This window comes from Coregonus clupeaformis, chromosome 1 (assembly GCF_020615455.1).
Source record: "Coregonus clupeaformis isolate EN_2021a chromosome 1, ASM2061545v1, whole genome shotgun sequence".
NCBI classification, from domain to species: Eukaryota; Metazoa; Chordata; class Actinopteri; order Salmoniformes; family Salmonidae; genus Coregonus; species Coregonus clupeaformis.
Genome location: NC_059192.1, coordinates 28149617 through 28174617, shown reverse-complemented (window position 1 = coordinate 28174617; position 25001 = coordinate 28149617). Strand labels below are relative to the sequence as shown.

Here is a 25001-nt window from a genome sequence, read left to right as displayed (position 1 = left end):
ACAGGCACGGGCCGTGCCGGACTGACGACGTGCACCACTGGCTTGGTGCGGGGAGCAGGAACGGGCCGGACCGGGCTGGCGACGCGCACCATTGACTTGGTGCGAGGGGCAGGAACAGGCCGGGTCGGGCTAGCGACGCGCACCATAGGCTTGGTGCGAGGGGCAGGAACAGGCCGGACCGGGCTGGCGACGCGCGTCACAGGCTTGGTGCGAGGGACAGGAACAGGCCGGACCGCACTGGGAACACACACCACTGGCCTTATACGGGGCTCAGGAACGGGCCGGACCGGACTGGCAACACACTTCAGTACCTCTCGCCGTGCCTCTACACTTTCCCTCCCTCTAAACACCAATGGCTCCCGCAACCCGGTGGCCTTCTCTCCTAGTCCACAAACTCGCCCCTTATCTGCCTCCAGCAGCCCCGTCGTCCATGCCATGTGCCCCCCCCTAAAAATGTATTGGGGTTGCCTCTCGCCTGTCCGACGACGACACTGTTGGCGCCATACCTCCTCTCTCGCCAAGGCTTTAACCTTTGCCCATGGTCCTCTGCCCTCGAACATGTCCTCCCAGGACCACCATTGGCCCACCTGGGCCATCGCCAACTTCTCCATCTCCTTACCCGGCGTTAGCTCCGAAACACGCTGCTTGGTCCAGTATTGGTGGGATCTTCTGTCACGATCGTCATAAGAAGCGGACCAAGGCGCATCGTGATAAGATCCCACAATACAAAAGTGCCAACAGGCTGCCTAAGTATGGGTCCCAATCAGAGACAACGAGAATCAGCTGTCTCTGATTGGGAACCTCCCTGGCCAACATAGAAATACAACGATCTAGAACAAAACATAGAAAACTATAACATAGAACCTACACACCCTGGCTCAACATTAAAGAGTCCCCAGAGCCAGGGCGTGACAAGGGGGTTGTAAATGCCAGGTGTTCTCTAATCTATCCCCCTCTTCCTCTACTTTACAATGACTATCTAATGAATGTTAATGAAGGATTATGGTCTAAGGATGTCTGTTGTTGTTGTGAAATAATTGACTGTGAGATAGTGTAGTTGTAGTTATTTAATTACACAAATTAATTACACACATTACACATCTGATGACAGTTTGTTAGCATGGTGGCTCAATGTGATCTTGCTTAAGGTTCACTAAGAAGAGCAGTGTGTGCGTGAGCGCACGCCTGTGTCCCTGAGGGATATAGCAGGCACATGGGGGAGTTTTTTGGTTGTTTGTTGAGGAGACAAAGCACAGTTGTAGAACATAGATGACATTTTCTCAGCATGAGCCCAGCCCTTCAGAGTCACAGTGCCATTGTGTACAGAGCTCTCTTATTACACTAGTCAATATTGGGCCGTGGGGAGTGATATGGTTCACTGCATGGGAACCTGGGCTCTGACAGCTCCTGCTGTAGCCACTGTAGCTGTCAATAACTAGCCATCAATTACTCCAAACACGCACTCACGTACACAGACACATACACACCCCCCTTTGTTTTACTATCCTTGTGTGGACCAAACAATTGATTCCCATTCAAAATCCTATTTTCCCTAACCCCTAACCCTTCACCTAATCCTAACCTCAACCCCAAACCCCTAAACCTAACTCCTAACCCTAAACCTAACCCCTAATTCTAACCATAATACTAACCCTAATTGTAACCCTAATCTTGAACATAACCCCAAAACGTAAAATAGCCTTTTTCCTTGTTGGGTCCGACGAAAACCAAACACACACACACACATTCTTAACCTTATAGTCACTGCTCAGTAGCTGGAACATAGTCTATTACTGATAACAATCCCTCTATCTCTGACTTTCTCCCTCAGTCTGCTGCTGTGTTGATGTGGAGACGGTGACCTTTCCTTTGGCTCCTCTCTCTCTCTCTCTCTCTCTCTGTTTGTTTAAACCTGGCGCTCTTCTTCCTTTCACCTGTCTGGGTGCTGCGCTCCTTTCATCTTCGACAAGTAGGGAGGAAAGGAGGGAATGAGGCTTCAGAGAGAGAGGGAGTGAAGAGGGATGAGGTTAAACCGAGAGACAGGTTGACACCCTGAGTACCTTTATAGGGGTGGAGGGCTCTTTAAAAAGGTGCAGACTCCACGTCAAACATGCCCAAGCATCATTTAGTTAGGCAATAAAGCCTGAGGGGGTGTGGTATATGGCCAATATACCACAGCTAAGGGTTGTGTCCAGGCACTACGCGTTGTGTCGTGCATAAGAACAGCCCTTAGCCGTGGTATATTGGACATATATCACAAACCCCCGAGGTGCCTTATTGCTATTATAAACTGTGTACCAACGTAATTAGAGCAGTAAAAATAAGTGTTTTGTCATACTCGTGGTATACGGTCTGATATACCACGCATGTCAGCCAATCAGCATTCAGGGCTCAAACCACCCAGTTTATAATGCCTAATAGACCTCAGATAAGATGGGGCTACACATAGAAAACACTGAAGGATTGGTTGAATGGAACAATTTATCACAGGCCTGGTCTCTTTTGTTCTTTCAATCAGTAAGTTACTTTTTAGGACTCAAATATATCCAAGTTGTATTGCAGTATCTACACAGTCTCTATAAACTTTGCCTTCTCCAGGGTTGAAATAAAAAAGCACAAATGTACTGTAACAAATACCAGTTGGACAGGTAAATATTTATAGTATTTTGAATGCACAGTAGCTAGATTGCCTCATAGTCCACATAATGAAGTCAAATGATGTGCTAGTACTTTTCTGGTTAGGAGCCACTAGGTGGCATTAAAGTGGGTTTTAGCACCACACAAGCTGTGAATCTGAGGGAACAATCTCAGTTCATGAAATTAATATTCTCCACACAATTGGAGACCTGTATGAACAATGACATGTTACTAGATAAACTACATGAATTCAGAATTAAGGATATACATTTAGTCAGGCATATTATGGGCTAATATTTAAGACTTTTAAAAAACAATTATCCTTGATGTTGCCTCACTTCACAAACTGAATTGCTTACTATAACTATTTAGCTGAAAAACATTCAATAAATTCATTACAGCATATAAGGGAGTAAAGTATTTTTCTAGTCTTAAGAAATATGTATTTGTTCACACTGACTCAGTGATTTGTGGGGTTGGCTGGCATTACTCACCCTCTCCACCCCATTGGTTTTGATGGGTTTATGAATGATCCACAGGCAATTCTTCTCCCACACCTCTGCCCAATAAGGCTGTTAAGTTTACCCTCCTACTGATTTGGAACAATTACATCATAGGCCCTCCTGTGTTTATGATTAATATGACTGTCCGCACAACAGCCATGGGAAACTGGTCAGCTAATGAGGGAGGCTGCCTGCACCTGTGACAGAGAGACCTGGGGTCAACTGAAATTTGTCAGAATAGCTCATCTCAATGTTTCTTGCTATAATTAGGTTTGCCTATTGCTGTGTAGTTACCTTCCTGTTTAGTTGCACAGTGAATACAGATAGCTCCGATTGGGTGTTGGTTCCAGCATTTTCTTAGAACAAGAGATTTTGTGTGTCAAAGCAAGAACGTCAGACATATTGTTATTACAGTTAAAGTTAGGAACACTAAGTCAGTCTGCACTATTAAGTCCCATTGTAATATTTTACAAACTCACATAAAGCCCCCAATCATGCAAGTACACTTTGTTCATAGTCAGTTCAATCTGTTGCCAGTCTGAGCCCTATAAAGACAATGGGCTCTGGTATTTAGCTCCTCAAGTCAGTCTGGACTTTGTCTGTTGCTCCTGGAACACTTACTGTAGATCCTCAGTGCAATGCAACACCTGCCACCTGTCTGCCCAGAGTTGTCTGTATCTGAATGTACCGCCAATTCATGATGGCCAATGCTGCTTACTAAAGATGCTAAATCATTCTCCTGCTGGGGACTGTTGTGAAAAGAAGAAGATTGTACTGAACTTTGACTTGAAGGTCATCGCAAATCAGATCAGATTAATTTTCTATCTTTGTCTATACCCTATCCTACATTGTCTAGAATTTCAATACATAACCTTCATTATAAAAACCAAAATTCAGCCTTTGACTCACTTACAAGGCTATTCATACCAGTCTTCTCCTTGACCATTTTCTCACATTATCATTAATTGATTGCATTGATTTATGCAAATGTAATGTTTCTGACTCCTGTTGTGTTTGTCCTCCAGCTGTTGGAGCTGTGTAGATCGGTGAAGGATATGAGGCCCTGAAAGTGGTGTCTGACTTCAACGTTTCCTCCTGCTGCATCTAGGTCCCTAACGCTGGGGTGGCCAACCCTGAGTGGGCCTTCTATTCCCCACCAGAGTACCCCATCAGAGCCTCCATGTTGTGAGCCCCACTGTGCAGTATGCTGGGCCGATCTCAAGAGTATCAGCTCACACCTGCTCACTGCTTGACTCATCACATAGTTCTCAGTGAAAAGCCATGAGCTATGTTCCAATGTCCATACTAGCATACCACTAAGAATAATGCAACATATTGGGCATGCATTCTAAGTTGCGTAGTGTGGATATTAGAACAGAGCCCATGGTATTTTGCCTAATCTGGACCGGGATTGCAGACTACAGGCCCAGTTGTTGTCTAGATTAGTGCCATTATTCGCAGCCATAGAAATGTGACTGTCTCATTTTCTTGTATTATTTTGATGCATTGCCATTTAAATCTGTTATTTGTTGTCTAAAACTGTTCAAATGCTTCATGTTTGTTATGTTGTCAAATCATTATTTTTTATTTCATATGTATGCATTTGGGAGGTTTTGTACTTTTTTTGGTCCAATCCATTACATAGATGCCTATGTGGCTCAGTATAGATACACTCAGTGTTGCTTAATGGATATGCTAATTTTGTTTGTACAAAAGAAAGCTCTGAAATTAAATGTATTCACGATAGTAGTGGGACAGAACTACATTTTTAAGAACAAGTCTTAAGAAAGACTAATGTTATGTAACATTTGATACTAGTTTCCCTTATGAGCTGAGACCTAGCCTTGGACTGAGACAGTGCACCAGACCAGACCATAGGTGTATGGAAACAGACTGTCTCAGTAGACACATGGGCTGCACTGCTAACAGCATGTGGTAGCTTCACAAAGTGGACCAGTGAGCTATGTGCAATCACCCAACAAATACAATCCCCAGTATATACAGAGACCCACTGGGCACACACTGGTTGAATCAAAGTTTTTTCCACGTCATTTCAATAAAATTACGTTGAACCAACGTGGAATAGACATTGAATTGATGTCTCTGCCCAGTGGGGACACACTTTTACTGTGAATCTCTCTGCCTGCCACTTTCCCTCATCAAGACCAAATATACCATTATGCCAGCTTTTTGATACAAAAATGGTAAATACACAAGATATGTTTAGAATATATTTTATTAATATGAGCACAGTCATAGAAAATGGTTTGTGACAAAATACATGTGGGAAATGTAGGCTAGTACTTTATATCCTTCAATTCTCTGATCAGATGTCTGCATTACATGTAGGCCTATAATGTTGATCGACTCTTAATGAACAAACATTGTTTGCTCTTTACTTGTGCTTGCATAGAAACTTAAACTTTTCCATGACAGTGAAATCATTTTTGTATCAATCAATTATCAATGCTCTTAATAAATGTACTGTATGGTAATACATTCACTGTATAGTATATCTTGTTTCGTTCATGTTTTCCCTTTATAATTTTGTTATAGACTTGCAGTCAACAGTTGAACCAAGGAGAAGTTAAAGTTGTCTGCTCATACATTATTCATAAAGATAAATGCCATGCTGTGTTTTAATTGCTTGCGAACCATTTATATAATAGTGTTATGTTGTGCAAATGATCAACACATGGATGATTGTGAGAAGGTGCATCTGACGTTTTAACACTGTCTTGTGAAACAGCCTTTCTTCTAACTGAGAATGTGTGGGCGAAAGTTTGATGAACCAATGCAACAACTATTTTAGGGGCTCAAATATGTGTACTAAATGACTCTAGAAAATGCAAATTCTTCTTAATGTTGAGGGGAGAAAGAGGTTTATCTGGACACTTGAAGGGATGCTTTGAAAGGAGGCTTAGATCGCACCCAGTGAAAGAGTAAGCGGGTCAGAGGCGGAGGATGGCATACAGGCGTCATCCCACTCTCCGCACAGACCAGAAGCGTCAACTTTTTATATCAATCGCAAGTGAACTGCTACAGCAAGGAAGTATCCTCAGCTGAGCTGAGATATCCACACCGAAGACAAAAGAGTCGAACGCTTTTCCCCCTCCTTCAACCAACCTATATTTTGTAGGGGATCTGTTTTTACAAGGCGGAACCACTATTCTTTCGATGTTGACATCGTAGTTTTCTGATTAAAAAGGCACTGGGCTCAAAACTTTTGCGTTTTGCGCCTATGTGAGAAGTTCAAAAGCGGATTTTCAGATATTTTACCGTTATTAACAACTGTTATGTCCCGCTACTGAAGCGGTTTAGGACATGTCCGATTCGTCCAGGTGAGTGCAAAATGAACATAAGGAAATAGCATGCTTTGATGTTTTTGATAGCTAAAATTTCAGTAGACTAAGAATAGACAATATAACAGAAAATCTCACCGCCGCTCCACCAATTTTGGATTTCACTACCCAAGATAGCCCCATAGGCCTAATTAATCGTTTTTAGATCATTATGGTGTCTGGTCTAAATGCATTTATTTTGTAGGCTACCACATCAAATTGTCTATTCATGTGTTTTCGTAATGAAGCATAAGTGTTATATTCGGCTTACGGCGCACGCCTAGACGCGCACGGTGTGGCATTAATTGGAGAAAGTTTGTACTTGTTTTGATAAAGCCCCTCCGGTGTCTGCACAACGGTTTAGCGTGTGAGAATGATGTTTTCTTAACATAAGTCGTTCCTGATGATCTTTAGTAGCCTATTATTTCCATCCTAGAAAAGCTTGAAACAATAGCCTACGCATTCCCGCTGGGCACACACTGGTTGGATCAACGTTGTTTCCACGTCATTTCAATGAAATTACATTGAACCAACGTGGAATAGACGTTGAATTGCCGTCTGTGTCCAGTGGGATTGGTATTGAATAGAATAAAAATACCCAATATACGTTTCTTTCCACGGCTGCCTGGATTTAGGCTATATTTTGTATTCCTGTTGGTTGCAATGCGATGTAGTCTATAATATGCCTATAGGGCTGTTTTTGGGGGGGATAGGAATGAGAGAAAGGCAGGCAACTGATTGTTTTGTTTTCCTTTTGTTTTCCACATGAACGTACCTTCGCTCCTCTCAGACTATCCAGCAGTAGATGTGTTACCTGTTGAAGTTGCACGACAATGGAGCAGTGGTGTAATGTCCTTAAGTAAAAATACTTTAAAGTACTACTTAAGTAGTTATTTTAGGTATCTGTACTTTACATTACTATTTATATTTTTGACTACTTTTACTTTTACTTCACTACATTCCTAAAGAAAATAATGTACTTTTTACTCCATACATTTTCCCTGACACCCAAAAATACTCGTTACATTTTCAATGCAGAACAGGAAAGTGGTCCAATTCACTCACTAATCAAGAGAACATCCCTGGGCATTTTACATTTTAGTAGACGCTCTTATCCTGAGCGACTTACAGTTAGTGAGTGCATACATTTTTCATACTGGCCCCCCGTGGGAATCGAACCTACAACCCTGGCGTTGCAAGCGCCATGCTCTACCAACTGAGCTACACGGGGCCAATGCTTGCAACGCCAGGGTTGTGGGTTCGTTTCCCAAGGGGGGCCAGTATGAAAATGTATGCACTCACTAACTGTAAGTCGCTCTGGATAAGAGCGTCTGCTAAATGACTAAAATGTAAATAGTGCCGTCTGTTTTTCTTATTATAAGCAATTTGCAATTATTTATACTTTTACTGTTGATACTTAAGTATATTTTTGCAATTACTTTTACTTTTGATACTTAAGTATACTTTTAGACTTTTACTCAAGTAGTATTTTTCTGGGTGACTTTCACTTTTACTTGAGTCATTTTCTATGAAGGTATCTTTACTTTTACTCAAGTATGAAAATTGGGTACTTTTTTGACCACTGCAATGGGGCTCCTGTTCTCGGGTGATTCAGTGATATAAAGGCGAGGGGCCGAATTGTATTTACAATTTCAAGACAAAGTAAAAAGAGATAGGCTACTACTTCAACCTGTGGGTGGCGATAATGGACCAGTTGGCCGCTAGCCTATGATTTTGGAAGCGTTTTTTTCGCCTGCCAGTCACAGACGCATTAATCCAATCAGGTCTGCTTTCAACACATGCTGGTAGAATGTGTGCGGAGTCTGCCGACACTCAAGCAACAAACTGCGTGACTATTGTTCGTCGTCTGACTGTCTCTGCGTTTTGGTTGTCTCTCAAATGTGGCTTTCGATTTAACTCAGAATTTATTTGATATGAGTAAGTATTTATGATATAGTAGGCTACTGAAAGTATTATAAAGTATTATAAAGCCGACAGGTAGACTATAGGGCTAATATAGAAAGAGTGTACGCTGCCTGCGATCCTTCATGCGCAAGAGATCCTCCATGCGTAATTTGGAACTAATTCGTGTATGAAATAAAATTTTCTGAATAACGATCAGATGAATTTCGAAAACATGACTATAACTAGATTTGTCTTGGGGATGCACAATATGCTATTAACAACTTTCATTTCAGATAGAAGAAGTTAACTTGGCTTGGAGATGGGGTTGTGACGCAGTTACTACGGCTCGTAACTTCATGCCAACTTTTTACCCCTGCTAAAAATGCTGGAATCAGCACTTCTATCCAAACAAACAATGGAGGTAGGCCTATGTGGAGAGGAAGAAGTAACGGCCGAGTCAACAATTTGGATAGACTTGACTCGACCCGGCGGGATATTTAGTCATGCGCGTTCTGTTGTATCAGCCTACACATTATGACTGTTTAGACTTTGAGTCCACAAGAGCAAATCTCCAACAAATAATGACATTGCCCCGACAAAATCAGAAAAATAGCCTAACTCTGATACTTGATCTATCCTACAGAACATAAAATCAGTCCAATGGCTCGACCATCCTAATTGAGAGAGGGAAATACGGAGAATCGCATCCCGGTGGCGGAGCAGCCTCCCGTGCCGAACCGTCTGACAACCCCCAGTTCTGTGAAGGGGACCAGCAGTCACGGGGAGGAATAATGATGCCAAATAGTCTGCTTGGTTTCCAGTCGAGGTCGCCGGTGTTCAGAACACTGTCCAGGTCATCCAGTGGATATTTTTCGTTCGACAGCGATTCTGTTCCAAGCTCCCCGCTATTGAAAGATAACAAGTCGACACAGACTCCGAGCCCATCTAGCCAAGTCATTACTCACGCACTGCAGCGCATGTCTCAAGAACAGGAGACCCGGCGAGATGATGGTAAGGCTTGTGTCGAACAAATAAATGTTGTTACTCACTATCCCGCCAGCGCTGGGCAGCTGCATGGCATGGTGCACATGATAAACCCTTTATGCGCAAATAATGATGTGTGCCCTGCCATTGTGTCAATCGGAAGGTGCACTTTGTTTTGAACACTTAACCCACACCAGTTGACGACATTCCCTGGCTATTCCAACGTATTAAGGACCATTGGTTTTTTAGCGTATTCACTGATATGGGGGGAGGATTGGGGGCTATTACGCACGGATGCGTCTTGGTTTATTGCATGCTATTGTTCCTGGGCGGTTTGTAATGTCTATTGTTATATTTACTTCAGTACCGTAGTCATTACCATATCTGCATGTGTCGAGTCTACAGAATAACGTGACCATGAGCCAATAGTTGGATTCAACCTCAGCAGGAAGTTTCTAGAGAACAGTATCTGCCCTCTGTTTACTGAGTTGTCATAAGCCACCAAGGATCCACCTGGGCCCAGACAGGGTGTGTGTTTGTGCGCGCGAATGATAGCAAAACATGCGCGTATGTGTGTGTTAAAGGCACCTGTGCGTGCACACAGATTTACACTCAACCTCAATAACATTCCCTAACAAAGCCAGTGGCTATAGAATACAAGCAAAAGGAAATACACAGGGACAAACAGGCACAGTGCATAATAGAAGTGATTGAGCAGCCTGATTCACTTGTGTCCTTTTATTTGCGCTCAGTGTTGCAGAGGCCACATGTAGTGAGTTGGAGTATAGGCCAGTCAAAATAGACCTCTGTGTCTTTTGTCAGCAGCAGACAGGGATTCCTCTCCGTTCATTCTCCTTAGGAGCCGGCTGATATAAGGGACAGATAAATCTCTATCTGTAGTGTTTCACGAAACATCTCTAATCCCAAAGGCTACTCTTAATGGGGTAGAGAACAACAACTGTTCTATCTCTGATCTTGGGAAGTAAGTGAACTGGCCCCAACTCAAAGCCATTTATTTAGATAAAGTCTGAAGAGTATGTTTGTGGAGAATAATATAAATGTTCTCCAGTTTTAGTACTACCGTATGTCTGTTATTGCCTGAGGGAGACGGACGCTGGTTGGAATTGTTTATTGGTTTTTAGTATTTTCTGACTCAGATATGAGTCATCCTAGCACACATATAGAATACCACAAGTGTGGTATTATATCTTCTCAGGGCATAATGCCTTTGGTTCTTTAAATGGCATTTTGATTTTGACAACTTTACTTGAGGATTCTTAACAAATAGCCTTTAAAACACAGTAATAAGATTGTCATAAGATAACAAAACACCACATTTCATAATACTAGTCCTACACTCATCATGGGAAATGCTGTGATGATGCATGTCTTGAATTGTCACTGTGCTATGTGTTATTGTTATGTCTCCTTTATGACAGTGATATAAAGACATTATACCAGGCCACTTGCAGTAAAGTAAAGTAAGTAAAGTGTTTCCACATTAACGTTTGGTTCAACTGATATTACAGGGCCCCTGAGGGATATGAGAAATATTAGACATATGTTTCATGACACCTGTGAGTCATAGAAAGAGATCAGAACACATTCATATTGACAACTTAACCACACTATAGGAACCACTTGGCTTGTCTGCAAAGTGTCATACTGGACTTTTCTTAGTAATGCTGTAGCTTGGTCTTTGTTATTAGATTGTGTTCCAATGATTTCTGACAGCTATTTGCTCTTTGTCCACCAGACGTGTGGCCCAACCCCCTCCACCGCTATAGACCACGCCCACCACCAACTGCAGGGGACATGCGGCCAGAGACACTGATCGGTCAGGAGCTTAATCGCATTGGAGATGATTTCAATGATCTCTTAATACATGGGGTGAGTAGTTACTGTTAGCTCAGCTGGTAGAGCACAGCGCTTGTAACGCCAAAGTAGTGGGTTCGATCCCCGGGACCACCCATACACAAAAAAATTTATGCACGCATGACTGTAAGTTGCTTTGGATAAAAGCGTCTGCTAAATAGCATATTATTATTATTATTATTATTATTATTATTATTATTATTATTATTATTATTAACACCACACCAGCACTGAGTCTGCTAACCTACTACTGTATATACACATATAGGGTTGGAGGAGCCACAGATAAGTGATGATGAGGATGATAATGATCCATATATCCAGATGATACATCATTTTTGGGATGTTAACATTTAATTAAAGGACTCTCTTCAGGGAATGGGTAGCTTCAATATCCAGAGGGTACGGATATGCTACACAGGCACTGCAAAAACAATTATTTCAGGGTCTTGATGATCACTGTTGTCACTGCAGGGCAGGGTAAAGTTCATCTTCCCATTAGATAGTGTCAATAATTTAAGTGTTGTCTCAGAGCTGCTGCCAAATTCATGACAGCACCGGTGAACAAAATGCCTGTGCAGCCAGATGTTTTTTTTCCTTCTCTTGCTACTTGCACAGTACATTTCTGGAGGTTGCATCACCTTATTTACAAACCATATCAAGGACTGCATTGTATCAAATGGAGCTGATAAGGTGCTCAGCTCAACATGTGCCATTCTAAATTATTTCACGCTCACATGCTCTCTTTGTGTCCTTGACCTAGCATAGACACATTCTGTGCTGTAATTTCTTATGTACTGAGGGCACTCTGGTTTTATAACATTAGTTATAATAGATACAGGACAGGTCCAATAGCCACATTGAAATTGTGGTGCATAGTGCAGAAGGCAAGATAAAGGGAAATCTGTGCTACTGCTATTGCAACAGTGTACAGTAGATTGTATGTGACCATGGCGATTGATCAGCCAGCTGTTCATCTACAGTATATTGTCATGTCTTTGTATCTTAAACAATCTCTGTGAGGTGGTGATTAATCTTACCCTGGGTCATCAGTTTCCTGGTTAATTTCATAACTCTGTTTACAGTGACCTGCAAAAGTATTCATCCCTGTGGCATTTTTCCTATTTTGTTTCATTACAACCTGTAATTTAAATTGATTTTTATTTGGATTTCATGTAATGGACATACACAAAATAGTCCAAATTGGTGAAGTGAAATAAAAAAAATAACTTGTTTAAAAAAAAATCTAAAAAATAAATAACAGAAAAGTGGTGCGTGCATATGTATTCACCCCCTTTGCTATGAAGCCCCTAAATAAGATCTGGTGCAACCAATTACCTTCAGAAGTCACATAATTAGTTAAATAAAGTCCACCTGTGTGCAATCTAAGTGTCACATGATCTGTCACATGATCTCAGTATATATACACCTGTTCTGAAAGGCCCCAGAGTCTGCAACACCACTAAGCAAGGGGCACCACCAAGCAAGCGGCACCATGAAGACCAAGGAGCTTTCCAAACAGGTCAGGGACAAAGTTGTGGAGCAGTACAGATCAGGGTTGGGTTATAAAAAATATCAGAAACTTTGAACATCCCACGGAGCACCATTCAATCCATTATTAAAAAATGGAAAGAATATGGCACCATAACAAACCTGCCAAGAGAGGGCTGCCCACCAAAACTCACGGACCAGGCAAGTAGGGCATTAATCAGAGAGGCAACAAAGAGACCAAAGATAACCCTGAAGGAGCTGCAAAACTCCACAGCGGAGATTGGATTATCTGTCCATAGGACCACTTTAAACCGTACACTCCACAGAGCTGGGCTTTACGGAAGAGTGGCCAGAAAAAAACCATTGCTTAAAGAAAAAAATAAGCAAACACGGTTTGGTGTTCGCCAAAAGCCATGTGGGAGACTCCCCAAACATATGGAAGAAGGTACTCTGGTGAGTTGAGACTAAAATTGAGCTATTTGGCCATCAAGGAAAACTCTATGTCTGGCGCAAACCCAACACCTCTCATCATCCCGAGATGATGTGGTCCTCTGTAGCTCAGCTGGTAGAGCACGGCGCTTATAACGCCATGGTAGTGGGTTTGATCCCCGGGACCACCCATACACAAAAAATGTATGCACGCATGATTGTAAGTCGCTTTGGATAAAAGCGTCTGCTAAATGGAATTTTTTTAATTTATTTTTTATTTTTTTATTAACACCATCCCCACAGTGAAGCATGGTGGTGGCAGCATTATGCTGTGGGGAGGTTTTTCATCGGCAGGGACTGGGAAACTGGTCAGAATTGAAGGAATGATGGATGGCGCTAAATACAGGGAAATTCTTGAGGGAAACATGTTTTAGTCTTCTAGAGATTTGAGACTGGGACGGAGGTTCACCTTCCAGCAGGACAATGACCCTAAGCATACTGCTAAAGCAACACGAGTGGTTTAAGGAGAAACATTTAAATGTCTTGGAATGGCCTAGTCAAAGCCCAGACCTCAATCCAATTGAGAATCTGTGGTATGACTTAAAGATTGCTGTACACCAGCAGAACCCATCCAACTTGAAGGAGCTGGAGCAGTTTTGCCTTGAAGAATGGGAAAAAATCCCAGTGGCTAGATGTGCCAAGCTTATAGAGACATACCCCAAGAGACTTGCAGCTGTAATTGCTGCAAAAGGTGGCTCTACAAAGTATTGACTTTGGGGTGGGTGAATAGTTATGCACGCTCAAGTTTTCAGTTTTTTTGTCTTATTTCTTGTTTGTTTCAAAGTGGTAGGCATGTTGTGTAAATCAAATGATACAAACCCCCCAAAAATCCATTCTAATACCAGGTTGTAAGGCAACAAAATAGGAAAAATGCCAAGGGGGGTGAATACTTTCGCAATCCACTGTGGTCCTCTGTAGCTCAGCTGGTAGAGCACGGCGCTTGTAACGCGAAGGTAGTGGGTTCGAACCCCGGGACCACCCATACACAAAAAAATGTATGCACGCATGACTGTAAGTCGCTTTGGATAAAAGCGTCTGCTAAATGGCATATTATATTATTATTTTATCTTACTCTAATCATACTCAAAGCTTTGTTGTGTTCCTTCTTGGAGAAAATATTTTGTTTACCACTCTATGGAGAGTCTTCTCCCATGTTCCATTCTTGTCACTCTCCATCTGAGCAGACTTGAAGTGTTTTCTTCATCCCCAAGGGTCACTACCTGGTGCCCATAAAGGTGGACAGTTTGTCTGTATAACCAAAAATATTAACTGAAGACACGTACTGTTCTTTCGAATGAGTGTGTGAGGATTTGCCGTGAGGTGAATGTTGTGTTACTAATGGCCTCCGGGTGTCTGAGGATAAATAAATATTTACACACCTTTCAACAAATGAGGCTGTGATTCAGACTTAACACACATTGTAGAGCAGAACAGGGCTTGTTTGTGTGTGTGTGTGTGTGTGTGTGTGTGTGGTTCTGTATGTATGTACTCTCTTGGCTAGAGGGAGGTGTATGTGTTTTGAGAACAATGAGCACAATAAAAAGCGGAACATGTTGTGTTCTATGTTCTGGTCTCAGGTGTTTGGTTGACATCAGAGTGAGGTATTCTGCAAGACTGTCTCTGTCTAGAATCTACAACGGTCTCATATTTTTTATTTTTTATTATTTTTAACCTTTATTTAACTAGGCAAGTCAGTTAAGAACAAATTCTTATTTACAATGACTGCCTACACCGGCCAAACCCAGACGACGCTGGGCCAATTGTGTCTCCCATCTGTCTCAATTGTCTATTAAATAACTATATACAGGTATTACATTGTGTGTTACTGACAAATGCAGGTCTTTCATCTAGCTCTATGTATAGGTTTTCAACTGCCAATAACTGTCATAATGCTTGTATCTGGATCAGAGGTAGTATCTCCTGGCTAGTGACTATAAAGTGAGTTATTTCCTTGTAGACAAAATGTTTGTGTGTGTGTTTTCAGGTAAGGTGAATAAAAAACACCTACACACTTTGTTTACTGATCCACAGATCTGTGACATCTGTCAGACTTCCCAGTCCTCATTTCTGATTGGGTCTATTGGGTCTATGGCCTCAGACATACACACACACACACACAGACAGAAACACACACACAGACACACACACACCCCTCCTTCTCTGCCTAATAGCCATCATGGAAAATATTCTGGCTGTCAGAGTACGCAATCAAGGTCAAGTTTGAGGGTTTGAAAGCTCAGAGGAGGAAGGGTCAGGTTATAGTGACTGGGCAGATGGTTAGTGAGTGAGTGGTTGTGTTGCAGCATAGCATGGCAGGGCTACGTGACTGCTCAGCTTCATTACGCCTACCCTGTGGTTAAGGCTCTCAGAGAGCCCACTGCGGGCTCTAATTATCCACTGGTCCGGCTTTACAGGCTTCACTCACCCAGCACCATGGAGACACACTCAGTCCAGCCCCGGCCCTCCAGACCTGATCTTTGTCATCTTCTCCCAGGGTCAGTTTGAACCCAGGCTCCAACGGTTGTCATGTTTTGTGTAAGGCACTGGAAATAACTTCTGAGTGGAGTTGGTCCTCTGTTAAATCTTTGAGTGTGTTGCGGGTTTGGGTGTCTCCATACTCTCTTTGTCTGTTTCTGTGTTGCTTGCGTGTGCTCACATTTTACATTTACATTTTAGTCATTTAGCAGACGCTCTTATCCAGAGCGACTTTACAGTTAGTGAGTGCATATATATATTTTTTCATACTGCTTAGTGGTTGCAACGCTGTGAAGTTAACTTTGCATGTGAAGGTGCTCTGTCCTGTGGACTGAAATAGGAGGCTTTTAATTCAGGGCACTCTTCTGAATTAAACTTTATTGTTTTCTTTCAAATACTTTGAGCGTTTAACTGAACCTTCCCAGACTGACAGATGGGCAGGGTTTGCATTTTTGGGACTATTCCATTGGTTCCATTGCACCAGGCCAGCTCAATCAAGCGCAGCTAAATTATTTGAAAGAAATCCAAGTACTTTTTGAGCCCTGGTCTGGTGAGACGTCTCTCCAGTGGTGAATATGGCAGATAGTAGTGTGAAACAAACGCACCCTGCTAATGCAAAGCAGATGTCTGGCCACAGAAACATGTTATATTCTAAGAGAACTAATGTCTGCATTTTGCCACTCAAATTATCTGTGCATTTACATGGCAGCTGACTTCTTTGTTGAGTTTCTATTTTTTTTAAATGGGGTTTGTTACTCAAAGTGATTTTCCTTAGAAAGTGGTGACACCCTGTCTTATTTGTGATGCAAGGTTATTTTGGTTTAGGCCCTGCAGTCTTTCTCTTGTAGAAAGAGGGAGAGAGAAGTTTGTCTGTTTGGAAACTATTTTAAGCAGCTGCGTAATAACTTGTTTTGATCAAATAAAAGCATATGCTGAGTAGCATTGAGTGTCTCAGTGACAACTTTGTTTTTCCTCAGCCAGCAATTGCAGGCAGAAATCTCCAAACGTATTAGCGAGTCACTTTCATTTAATGTCGTCTACTCCAAATTGTGTCTGCTCTCCCAATTAGGTGGAATTGTTTTTCAATGTTCTTCTGGCCTTGTAAGTTGTGGTTCTTTGTTTTGCTTGCATGTGTCGCTGCACTCTGCGTTCTCACACCCCAGATCAATTGTCAGAGAGAGATTAGTCATTCTTCTGTGTGTGATGCCGGCATGCCACAACACAGTTTGGGCACAGAAACAACTGAATACTCAGGCCCTGATCCATTATACTTGAGACTTGATTTAAGTGTTAATGGTTTGCAACATTGTACCAATTTGCTGGTTGTGGGTGTGAAACGTTCAGTGTGTGTATTTAGTGAATTTGGGTATTATAACATTATCACTGCCAAAAACATGATTCTTAAAGGGAAAGAGAAATGTATCCCATTTTAAGGAAACTAACAAGTACAATACACACTAACTTCACTAACTAGGTGTGAAATAGCTGAAAGTCTTTGAAAGTAATATTGGAATATGTTTTCTACTGAACCCCTCCCCCCCTTCCATCAGTTTTGCACAGCTAATAACATATTATTAAAGGGATCATTCACCTGTTGATTTGCCTTATGCCAGCCTCTCATGTTGCATGCCTCAGGGTGTGAAGTGGCGTGTGATTACATACTGTGTACTATATAATGCCATACAAAATGCAACATGTAGTCATGATACTATAATACATACCAGAGAGGTTTTACCATCAGCCTCAATGGCCAAATCTCAGAAAACAAGTCTATGTGTTTACACTGTGTTGAAACCACTGCCTAGAATGGTAGGATGTGTTTAATTTGTAGAGCTTACAGTAAGTACAGAAGTCTTTCCTCTTTCCATCTAATTCCATTAAAATCTCTTTACCAAAGGAACATACAGTATTTGTTTCACACATTGTTAAATAGAGTCGTAAACTTCCAATAGGATATGTTCTAATCAAACAACCTTTCAACAGGTTGTTTTAAGTTATTGTTAAGTCTTTCAGAACAATCATTTACATCTAGCCAAACCTTCGATCTGTCAATTCTCTAATGAACTCATCATGTTTGGCCTGAATGTGAATGGGGTCTTACAAGGTTGCCAGTCCTGCTCTATCTCACAGAGGAATTAATGCACCTCAATTTAAGTTCACTTCCGCATCACATGTTTCCTCAGACACTATCCACAGTCACTCCAGGTTTCTGTGGTTCTTGGCACGACTCGTTTAGCGTAACACCAAGCATTGATATTCCTCTTGCATTTGTTCCTAAAATCCTGTTGTTGAGAGCAGAATACCTGAGGCACGGGGCTGGTTTACAATGTCTGCACTGTATGGTTACCTGCCAAGCTGCTCTGAATCGACACACCTGCAGTGATTCACTAATGGAGCGATGCCCCAGTCATACTTCAGCACAGTTCCTGTAAGAAACAGTTTTTTTTCCAACTCAAACCGCTAAGCGAAAAGTATAACTCAGACTTGGTGTTTTCTCTTCATTTTATACTTGTAAAATGAATCACGCTTCCTCCGTCCCCTCTGCCAAAAGGGCCACAGGGGAAATGCCAAGCGCTTATCGCAAAAGCCCTGCCAAACTAGTGGCCTCAGGCCAACGTGCTGGCCTGGCCAAGACAGCCACCTGTTTTCACCTCCCCTCTGCCAAGTCTGCAGAGGTAATTGTCTGTGAGGGGGGAGTAGTACATCCATCCCCCATTATTAGGATGCCATGACCTGGCCAAGGCCAAGTGCACCATTGAAGACGTAATAGAATGGCTCAATCTCTTCCCTAATCTCTCCATTCAACTCACAGTAAAAATGTCCCTATTTGTGTTTAGTTCATCAAGTGCCCTTTCCATTGGAGCTGAAGTAGCTGCCCTAATAGAATGGCCTTTATGACACTGCTGCTGCACTGTATTTCTCATTAAGAGATATGACTCATGTTGTAAACCTGGTATGTTAGGGTTCACTTCAGCCCAAGGCTGTAGGACTAGTGTTGTCGTTTGCAGGGCCTCTGACCAACATAGCAATGTTGACACAAAGATCAGAAGAGGAGAACATTAACCCTCCATTGAGAAGTTGAATACACTTACTGTGGTTGCTCATTTAAATAACATAAATTAAAATTGAATTTGTCACATGCTTGGTAAACAACAGGTGTAGACTAACAGTGAAATGCTTTTGGGCCCTTCCCAATAATGCAGAGAGAAGAATAATAGAAAGATAATAACAGGAGGAATAAATACACAATGAGTAATGATAACTTGGCTATATACACAGGGTACCAGTACTGAGTCGATGTGCAGGGGTATGAGGTAATTGAGGTAGATATGTACAAGTCGGAAGTTTATGTACACCATAGCCAAATACATTTAAACTCAGTTTTTCACAATTCCTGACATTTAATCCTAGTAAAAATTCCATGTGTTAGGTCAGTTAGGATCATCACTTTATTTTAAGAATGTGAAATGTCAGAATAATAGTAGAAAGAATGATTTATTTCAGCTTTTATTTCTTTCATTACATTCCCAGTGGGTCAGAAGTTTACATACACTCAATTAGTATTTGGTAGCATTGCCATTAAATTGTTTAACTTGGGTCAAATGTTTCGGGTAGCCTTCCACAAGCTTCCCACAATAAGTTGGGTGAATTTTGGCCCATTCCTCCTGACAGAGCTGGTGTAACTGAGTCAGGTTTGTAGGTCTCCTTGCTCGCACAAGCTTTTTCAGTTCTACCCACACATTTTCTATAGGACTGAGGTCAGGGCTTTGTGATGGCCACTCCAATACCTTGACTTTGTTGTCCTTAAGCCATTTTGCCACAACTTTGGAAGTATGCTTGGGGTCATTGTCCATTTGGAACACCCATTTGCGACCAAGCTTTAACTTCCTGACTGATGTCTTGAGATGTTGCTTCAATATATCCACATAATTTTCCTTCCTCATGATGCCATCTATTTTGTGAAGTGCACCAGTCCCTCCTGCAGCAAAGCACCACCACATCATGATGCTGCCACCCCCGTGTTTCACGGTTGGGATGGTGTTCTTCGGTTTGCAACAACCCCTTTTTTCCTCCAAACATAACGATGGTCATTATGGCCAAAGAGTTCTATTTTTGATTCATCAGACCAGAGGACATTTCTCCAAAAAGTACGACCTTTGTCCCCATGTGCAGTTGCAAACCGTAGTCTGGCTTTTTTATGGCGGTTTTGGAGCAGTGGCTTCTTCCTTGCTGAGCGGCCTTTCAGGTTATGTCGATATAGGACTCGTTTTACTGTGGATATAGATACTTTTGTACCTGTTTCCTCCATCATCTCCACAAGGACCTTTGCTGTTGTTCTGGGATTGATTTGCACTTTTCGCACCAAAGTACGTTCCTCTCTAGGAGACAGAACGCATCTCCTTCCTGAGCGGTATGACGGCTGCATGGTCCCATGATGTTTATACTTGCGTACTATTGTTTGTACAGACAAACGTGGTACCTTCAGGCGTTTGGAAATTGCTCCCAAAGGATGAACCAGACTTGTGGAGGTCTACAATTTTTTGTCTGATTTCTTTTGATTTTGACACTGAGATGGAAGGTAGGCCTTGAAATACATCCACAGGTACACCTCCAATTGACTCAAATTATGTCAATTAGCCTATCAGAAGCTTCTAACGCCATGACATAATTTTCTGGAATTTTCCAAGCTGTTTAAAGGCACAGTCAACTTAGTGTACAGTCAACTTCTGACCCACTGGAATTGTGATACAGGGAATTATAAGTGAAATAATCTGTCTCTAAACAATTGTTGGAAAAATTACATGTCATGCAGAAAGTAGATGTCCTAACCGACTTGCCAAAACTATAGTTTGTTAACAAGAAATGTGTGGAGTGGTTGAAAAAATTAGTTTTAATGACTCCAACCTAAGTGTATGTAAACTTCCGACTTCAACTGTAGGTAGGGGTAAAGTGACAAGGTAACAGGATAGATAATAAGCAGTAGCAGCAGCGTATGTGATGAGTCAAAACAGTTAGTGCAAAAAGGGTCAATGCAGATAGTCCAGGTAGCTCTTTGGTTAATTAGCAGTTTTATGGCTTGGGGGTAGAAGCTGTTCAGGGTCCTGTTGGTTCCAGACTTTAATGCTCAATTGTGCTTCTATAATTCAATACTGTGTACACATCATTACCAAACTCATACATACACAAACACATCCTGGCACAGTATCACAGGAGCACAAACACATGTCAGAACATTTCATTTGTTTCTCTGGGCCTCTTGAGTGTGGAGTGAACCCACTGGTCCTAACACCTGGAGAGGGACCAAGGGTTTGGGTTGAAGTGGGGCAGGATGTCAGGAATGAGTTGTGTTGGCCTGCTTCCTGTGTTTCTAGGGCTGCGTGTGTGATGACGAGAATCTGCCCCTCATGAAAGGACTGACACACTGACCACAGTTGAATTCAGCCGTGTCCATAGCCAGTATTATCAGCAAACCTCAGCTGTCTGTCTTAAACACACAGCAGGGGACATTATGGTTGTCAGGTGAATGGCACTATTACGCCACGTGTTGTGGCAATAATGTTGAATGCTTTATCCTGTATGTTTCTATATATGTTTAGTGGTTATGTATACAGGAGTATGTGTATGTAACAGGGCTCTTTTCTCTGTGTCCTCCACAGCGGCTTGCTGGCAGAAACGGTCAAGTTGCCCAGGTAAACCTGCAGCAGATGCACCAAGAGCCCGCCTTCCTACTGTGGATGGGGCTCCTGATTGGACGACTATTACAGATCATCCTGCAGAGAAGATGATGGGCAGACAGAAGCCTCAATCCCATCCCATGCAGCACCCAGCAGACACATACTGTAGCACCTGGGAGAATTCTGTCAAAGACCTTGTACATATGTGATTATGTAAAATGCTACATTTTCAGAATGGACCTATACAAATTTGTCTTAATGGTTTTTGACCTTGAATGGCCTCAAGATTCCCTGATCCAGGATAAGTTGGAATAGGTAATTTGTACAGTTTTGGGAATACTTTCTTTGGGAATTCTACAACACCTGGAATTTTGCACCTATGTTTCCTGCGCAGATTTGGAAAGCTGAGCCTAATCAAAGCACCAAAGATGGAGTGTCCTGTTGCAGAGGGCTCACAGGGATAACACCATGTGGATAATGCTTTGTGGAGGTTACATGTGCCTTGTACAGTTTCTCTCTTTTTTACTGTGCTGTTTTCCTTTTCTTGCAGCTATTTATTTTTCACCTCTGTATTTTATTTGTTTGTGAGTTTACCCATGATCCGATGTGTAGAGTCTGCGCTGTGTCTGTTCCTCCTGGTTCTCATGGCATCTCACTGTTTCCTTTCCTCATCCAAACCTCATCTGCAATTCTAATTTGATGCAACCAGTTCCATGTCCGGTTCCATTGACCCAGATAAAGCCTGTTTAATGAAGATGCAGTTTCAGTCAAGCCAGACATTTAAATGTTAATATTAAATATTAAATTATATGTAAGCACCCTTTTTTAAATGTATTTTCTTTCCAAACATATTCAGTATTAAGGGCAATAGCAAGGATGTTAGTAATAATCGTGAGAACAACAACAGCCAAAAACATTGATATTTTACTGTTTTGTCACTTATTTTCCTGCGTCCCTTTTCAGCTGTCAAACATCATTGCCGTTATCGGGCGGGCTGTTGTCAGGGCCTTCTTAGCCCAGCTGACACTCATGTTGGCCCGGCCAAGTCCTGTGCAGCGCTGCCAGGTCATTAAACGCTCATAGAAGCTTTGCTGGAAGAGAATCAAACTCTGAGCACCAGGGGAGCAGGGCTTTGTCAATGGAGAGCCATAAACCAACATTAGCCAGAGGAACAGGCAGAGAGACCCAATGGGGTCAATACCGGTTTTAATGGATGGGATGACTTGCAGTGCTTGAGAACTTAGATGGATAAACAGGGACAAAACCCACCCAACGATCTTGAAGGATCTATATCCAAATTCTTGAAAATGTGTTGTATTTCTGATCTGTGGTAGTATTAATGTTTTTTTTTAAGGCCCAGTCCAGTCAAAATTCTGTTTTTCCTGTGTTTTGTATCATATCGTACAACAGCTGATGAAACTATCACTTTAAAAATGTGAAGGAAGTTGAGGCAGTATAAGTTAATATATACCAATAACAAAGAGAGTTCCAAACCTCTTAGCCAATAACACCTAGTTTTCAGATTACATACTCAGAACACTCCCAGCTATTTTTGTTTCTTATTTTACCGTTGTAATGGAAAACTATTACAGTAAGGCACTTAATTGTTACCCAGAAATGATTTGATATTAAGAAATAAACAGCTGCATTGGGCCTTTAAGGATAAACAAAAATTTAAGTAGGGTTACTTTGAATGTTACATGCTACCACATTGTGCACCATGGGTTGGTTTTAAATTGTATGTGTCCCCTTGTGTGAGCCAAAGATTGATTACACTGTAATTTTGCTGGTTAGATCCTATTGTATGGTACAGTATAGGCGTGGTTCAGTCCAACTGCCTTGGCCACCCTTTTGATTCCATTGCCTCCTATTTGTCAGTCTGCCAGTATTTGATGTGAAAATTCATTCCACACCCACAGTTCAATAAATGTTATCCATGACATTAAATGTGAACGGTATAAAATGTGATGATAAAAGCCTATCTTTAAAATAACATAGCACTTACAGCTCATTAGAGGTTTTAATAGCCAAACATCTGCCTTTTAGATTTATTCAAAAAAAGTATGTTTTGCTGACCATGTAGACGAAATGTAAGGTGGATGGTATTAGTTGATGAAATGATCTGCAAACACAATTTCTATTGAGAAGCGTATCATTCCGTCATGTTTTTCTTGGTACCAAAATTGTACTGCTCAGCCATGTCTTTTATATCTTGAATGACTGTATTTTTTTTTTTGGTGTTGTCAAATGAAACCAAAGACCTAATTTCAAAGTACTGTATCTCATAAGGGTGTAGTCGAGTCTAGAGGCTTTCCAAGAGAACAACTGAAAGCTGAATTGTCAACTTCTGAAACCAATATGGAAACTTCTCAGACAGTCAGCCAATGATTCCATGTACTCTAGATATCAATCCATTGAGTGACAGCATAGTCCATACTGTCCATACTTCTTAATGGGTAGAGACCAGACCATAGAGAGAAATATAATTTTTCCCAGACACATACAATAACTTAATTTTGAGCCGCAACATTCCCAAGTTGTACTTAGGAAGATCCATGAATTTCAACCAGTGTCATCTTGGTGGAGGAAGTGCAGGTGTGTCCCTCTTGCGCTATGATTTCTGTCCCAGAATTGTCTGTTCAGGACCCTTTTGCACTGAGCGCAGACAGACAGAAACGGATTTATCTGACTCACAGGACCCAGTACATTTGTAGCAAAATGTCCATTTTTTACCCCTTCTTTTTCTTTTGCACTGAAATATTTCAAAGTTGCGATTTATATTGTGCATAATGCTGTGCCTGTATAAAGCCCTTTTTCATCTTTAAAAAAATGTGTTTCTGGTATCTTCTTTCATTGTTGATTAAGCCACATCCTTTTTAATGATAAGTTAGTAAGCCGCTGTCATTGTTCTACAACTAGAACCACACATATTGCAGTCATAATGAATTAATCACAGGCAGTTCAACAGAAACAGAACAGCGCCGGAGAAGATGGCTGCCGTTTTACAGCCCTCTAACCAATTGTACTATTATGTGTGTTTTTCCGCGTTATTTGTAATTTATTTTGTACATAATGTTTCTGCCATCGTCTCTTATAACCAAAAAGAGCTTCTGGATATCAGGACAGCGATTACTCACCTCGTATTGGACGAAGATTTTTTCTTCAACGAGGCGGCCGCGAAGGATATCATACAGACACCCGACAAGGCCGTAGATCGGGGTGCCTTGTAAGGATCCGACGGCGAGCGAGTAAACTGCCTCTTCCATCAATCCTATTAGCCAATCTTCAATCATTGGATAACAAATTGGATGACCTAAGATTACGGTTATCCTACCAACGGGACATTAAAAACTGTAATATCTTATGTTTCACCGAGTCGTGGCTGAACGACGACATGGATAACATACAGCTAGCGGGCTATACGCTACATCGGCAGGATAGAACGGCTGACTCCGGTAAGACAAGGGGTGGCGGTCTGTGTATATTTGTAAACAACAGCTGGTGCACAAAATCAAATACTAAGGAAGTCTTGAGGTTTTGCTCGCCTGAGGTAGAGTATCTTATGATAAGCTGTAGACCACACTATTTACCAAGAGAGTTTTCATCTATATTTTTCATAGCTGTCT

The 25001-nt window shown here is 41.7% G+C and overlaps 1 protein-coding gene across 3 annotated transcripts; it reads left to right on the top strand.

Moving 5' to 3' along the window:
• The first annotated feature begins 6111 nt into the window (after positions 1-6111).
• Positions 6112-24199, top strand: LOC121571843 (bcl-2-like protein 11). 3 transcript variants are annotated; one of them, XM_041883600.1, is made up of 4 exons: positions 6112-6481; positions 9030-9397; positions 11127-11260; positions 21358-24199. In XM_041883600.1, exons 2-4 carry the CDS (start codon positions 9178-9180, stop codon positions 21484-21486), a joined length of 483 nt encoding a protein of 160 aa, XP_041739534.1. In that variant the 5' UTR covers positions 6112-6481; positions 9030-9177; the 3' UTR covers positions 21487-24199. The 3 variants fall into 3 exon arrangements, with proteins under 3 accessions (XP_041739534.1, XP_041739525.1, XP_041739519.1); XM_041883591.2 differs by lacking the exon at positions 6112-6481 and adding an exon at positions 8009-8419; XM_041883585.2 differs by lacking the exon at positions 6112-6481 and adding an exon at positions 8429-8807.
• The last annotated feature ends 802 nt before the right edge of the window (positions 24200-25001 follow it).

Excerpts from the sequence above, each read along its gene's own strand:
- LOC121571843 (XM_041883600.1), top strand. The coding sequence starts at position 9,178 with ATGATGCCAAATAGTCTGCTTGGTTTCCAGTCGAGGTCGCCGGTGTTC. Across the intron at positions 9,398-11,126 it reads GGAGACCCGGCGAGATGATG|ACGTGTGGCCCAACCCCCTC; the intron begins GTAAGGCTTGTG and ends TTTGTCCACCAG. Across the intron at positions 11,261-21,357 it reads ATGATCTCTTAATACATGGG|CGGCTTGCTGGCAGAAACGG; the intron begins GTGAGTAGTTAC and ends TGTCCTCCACAG.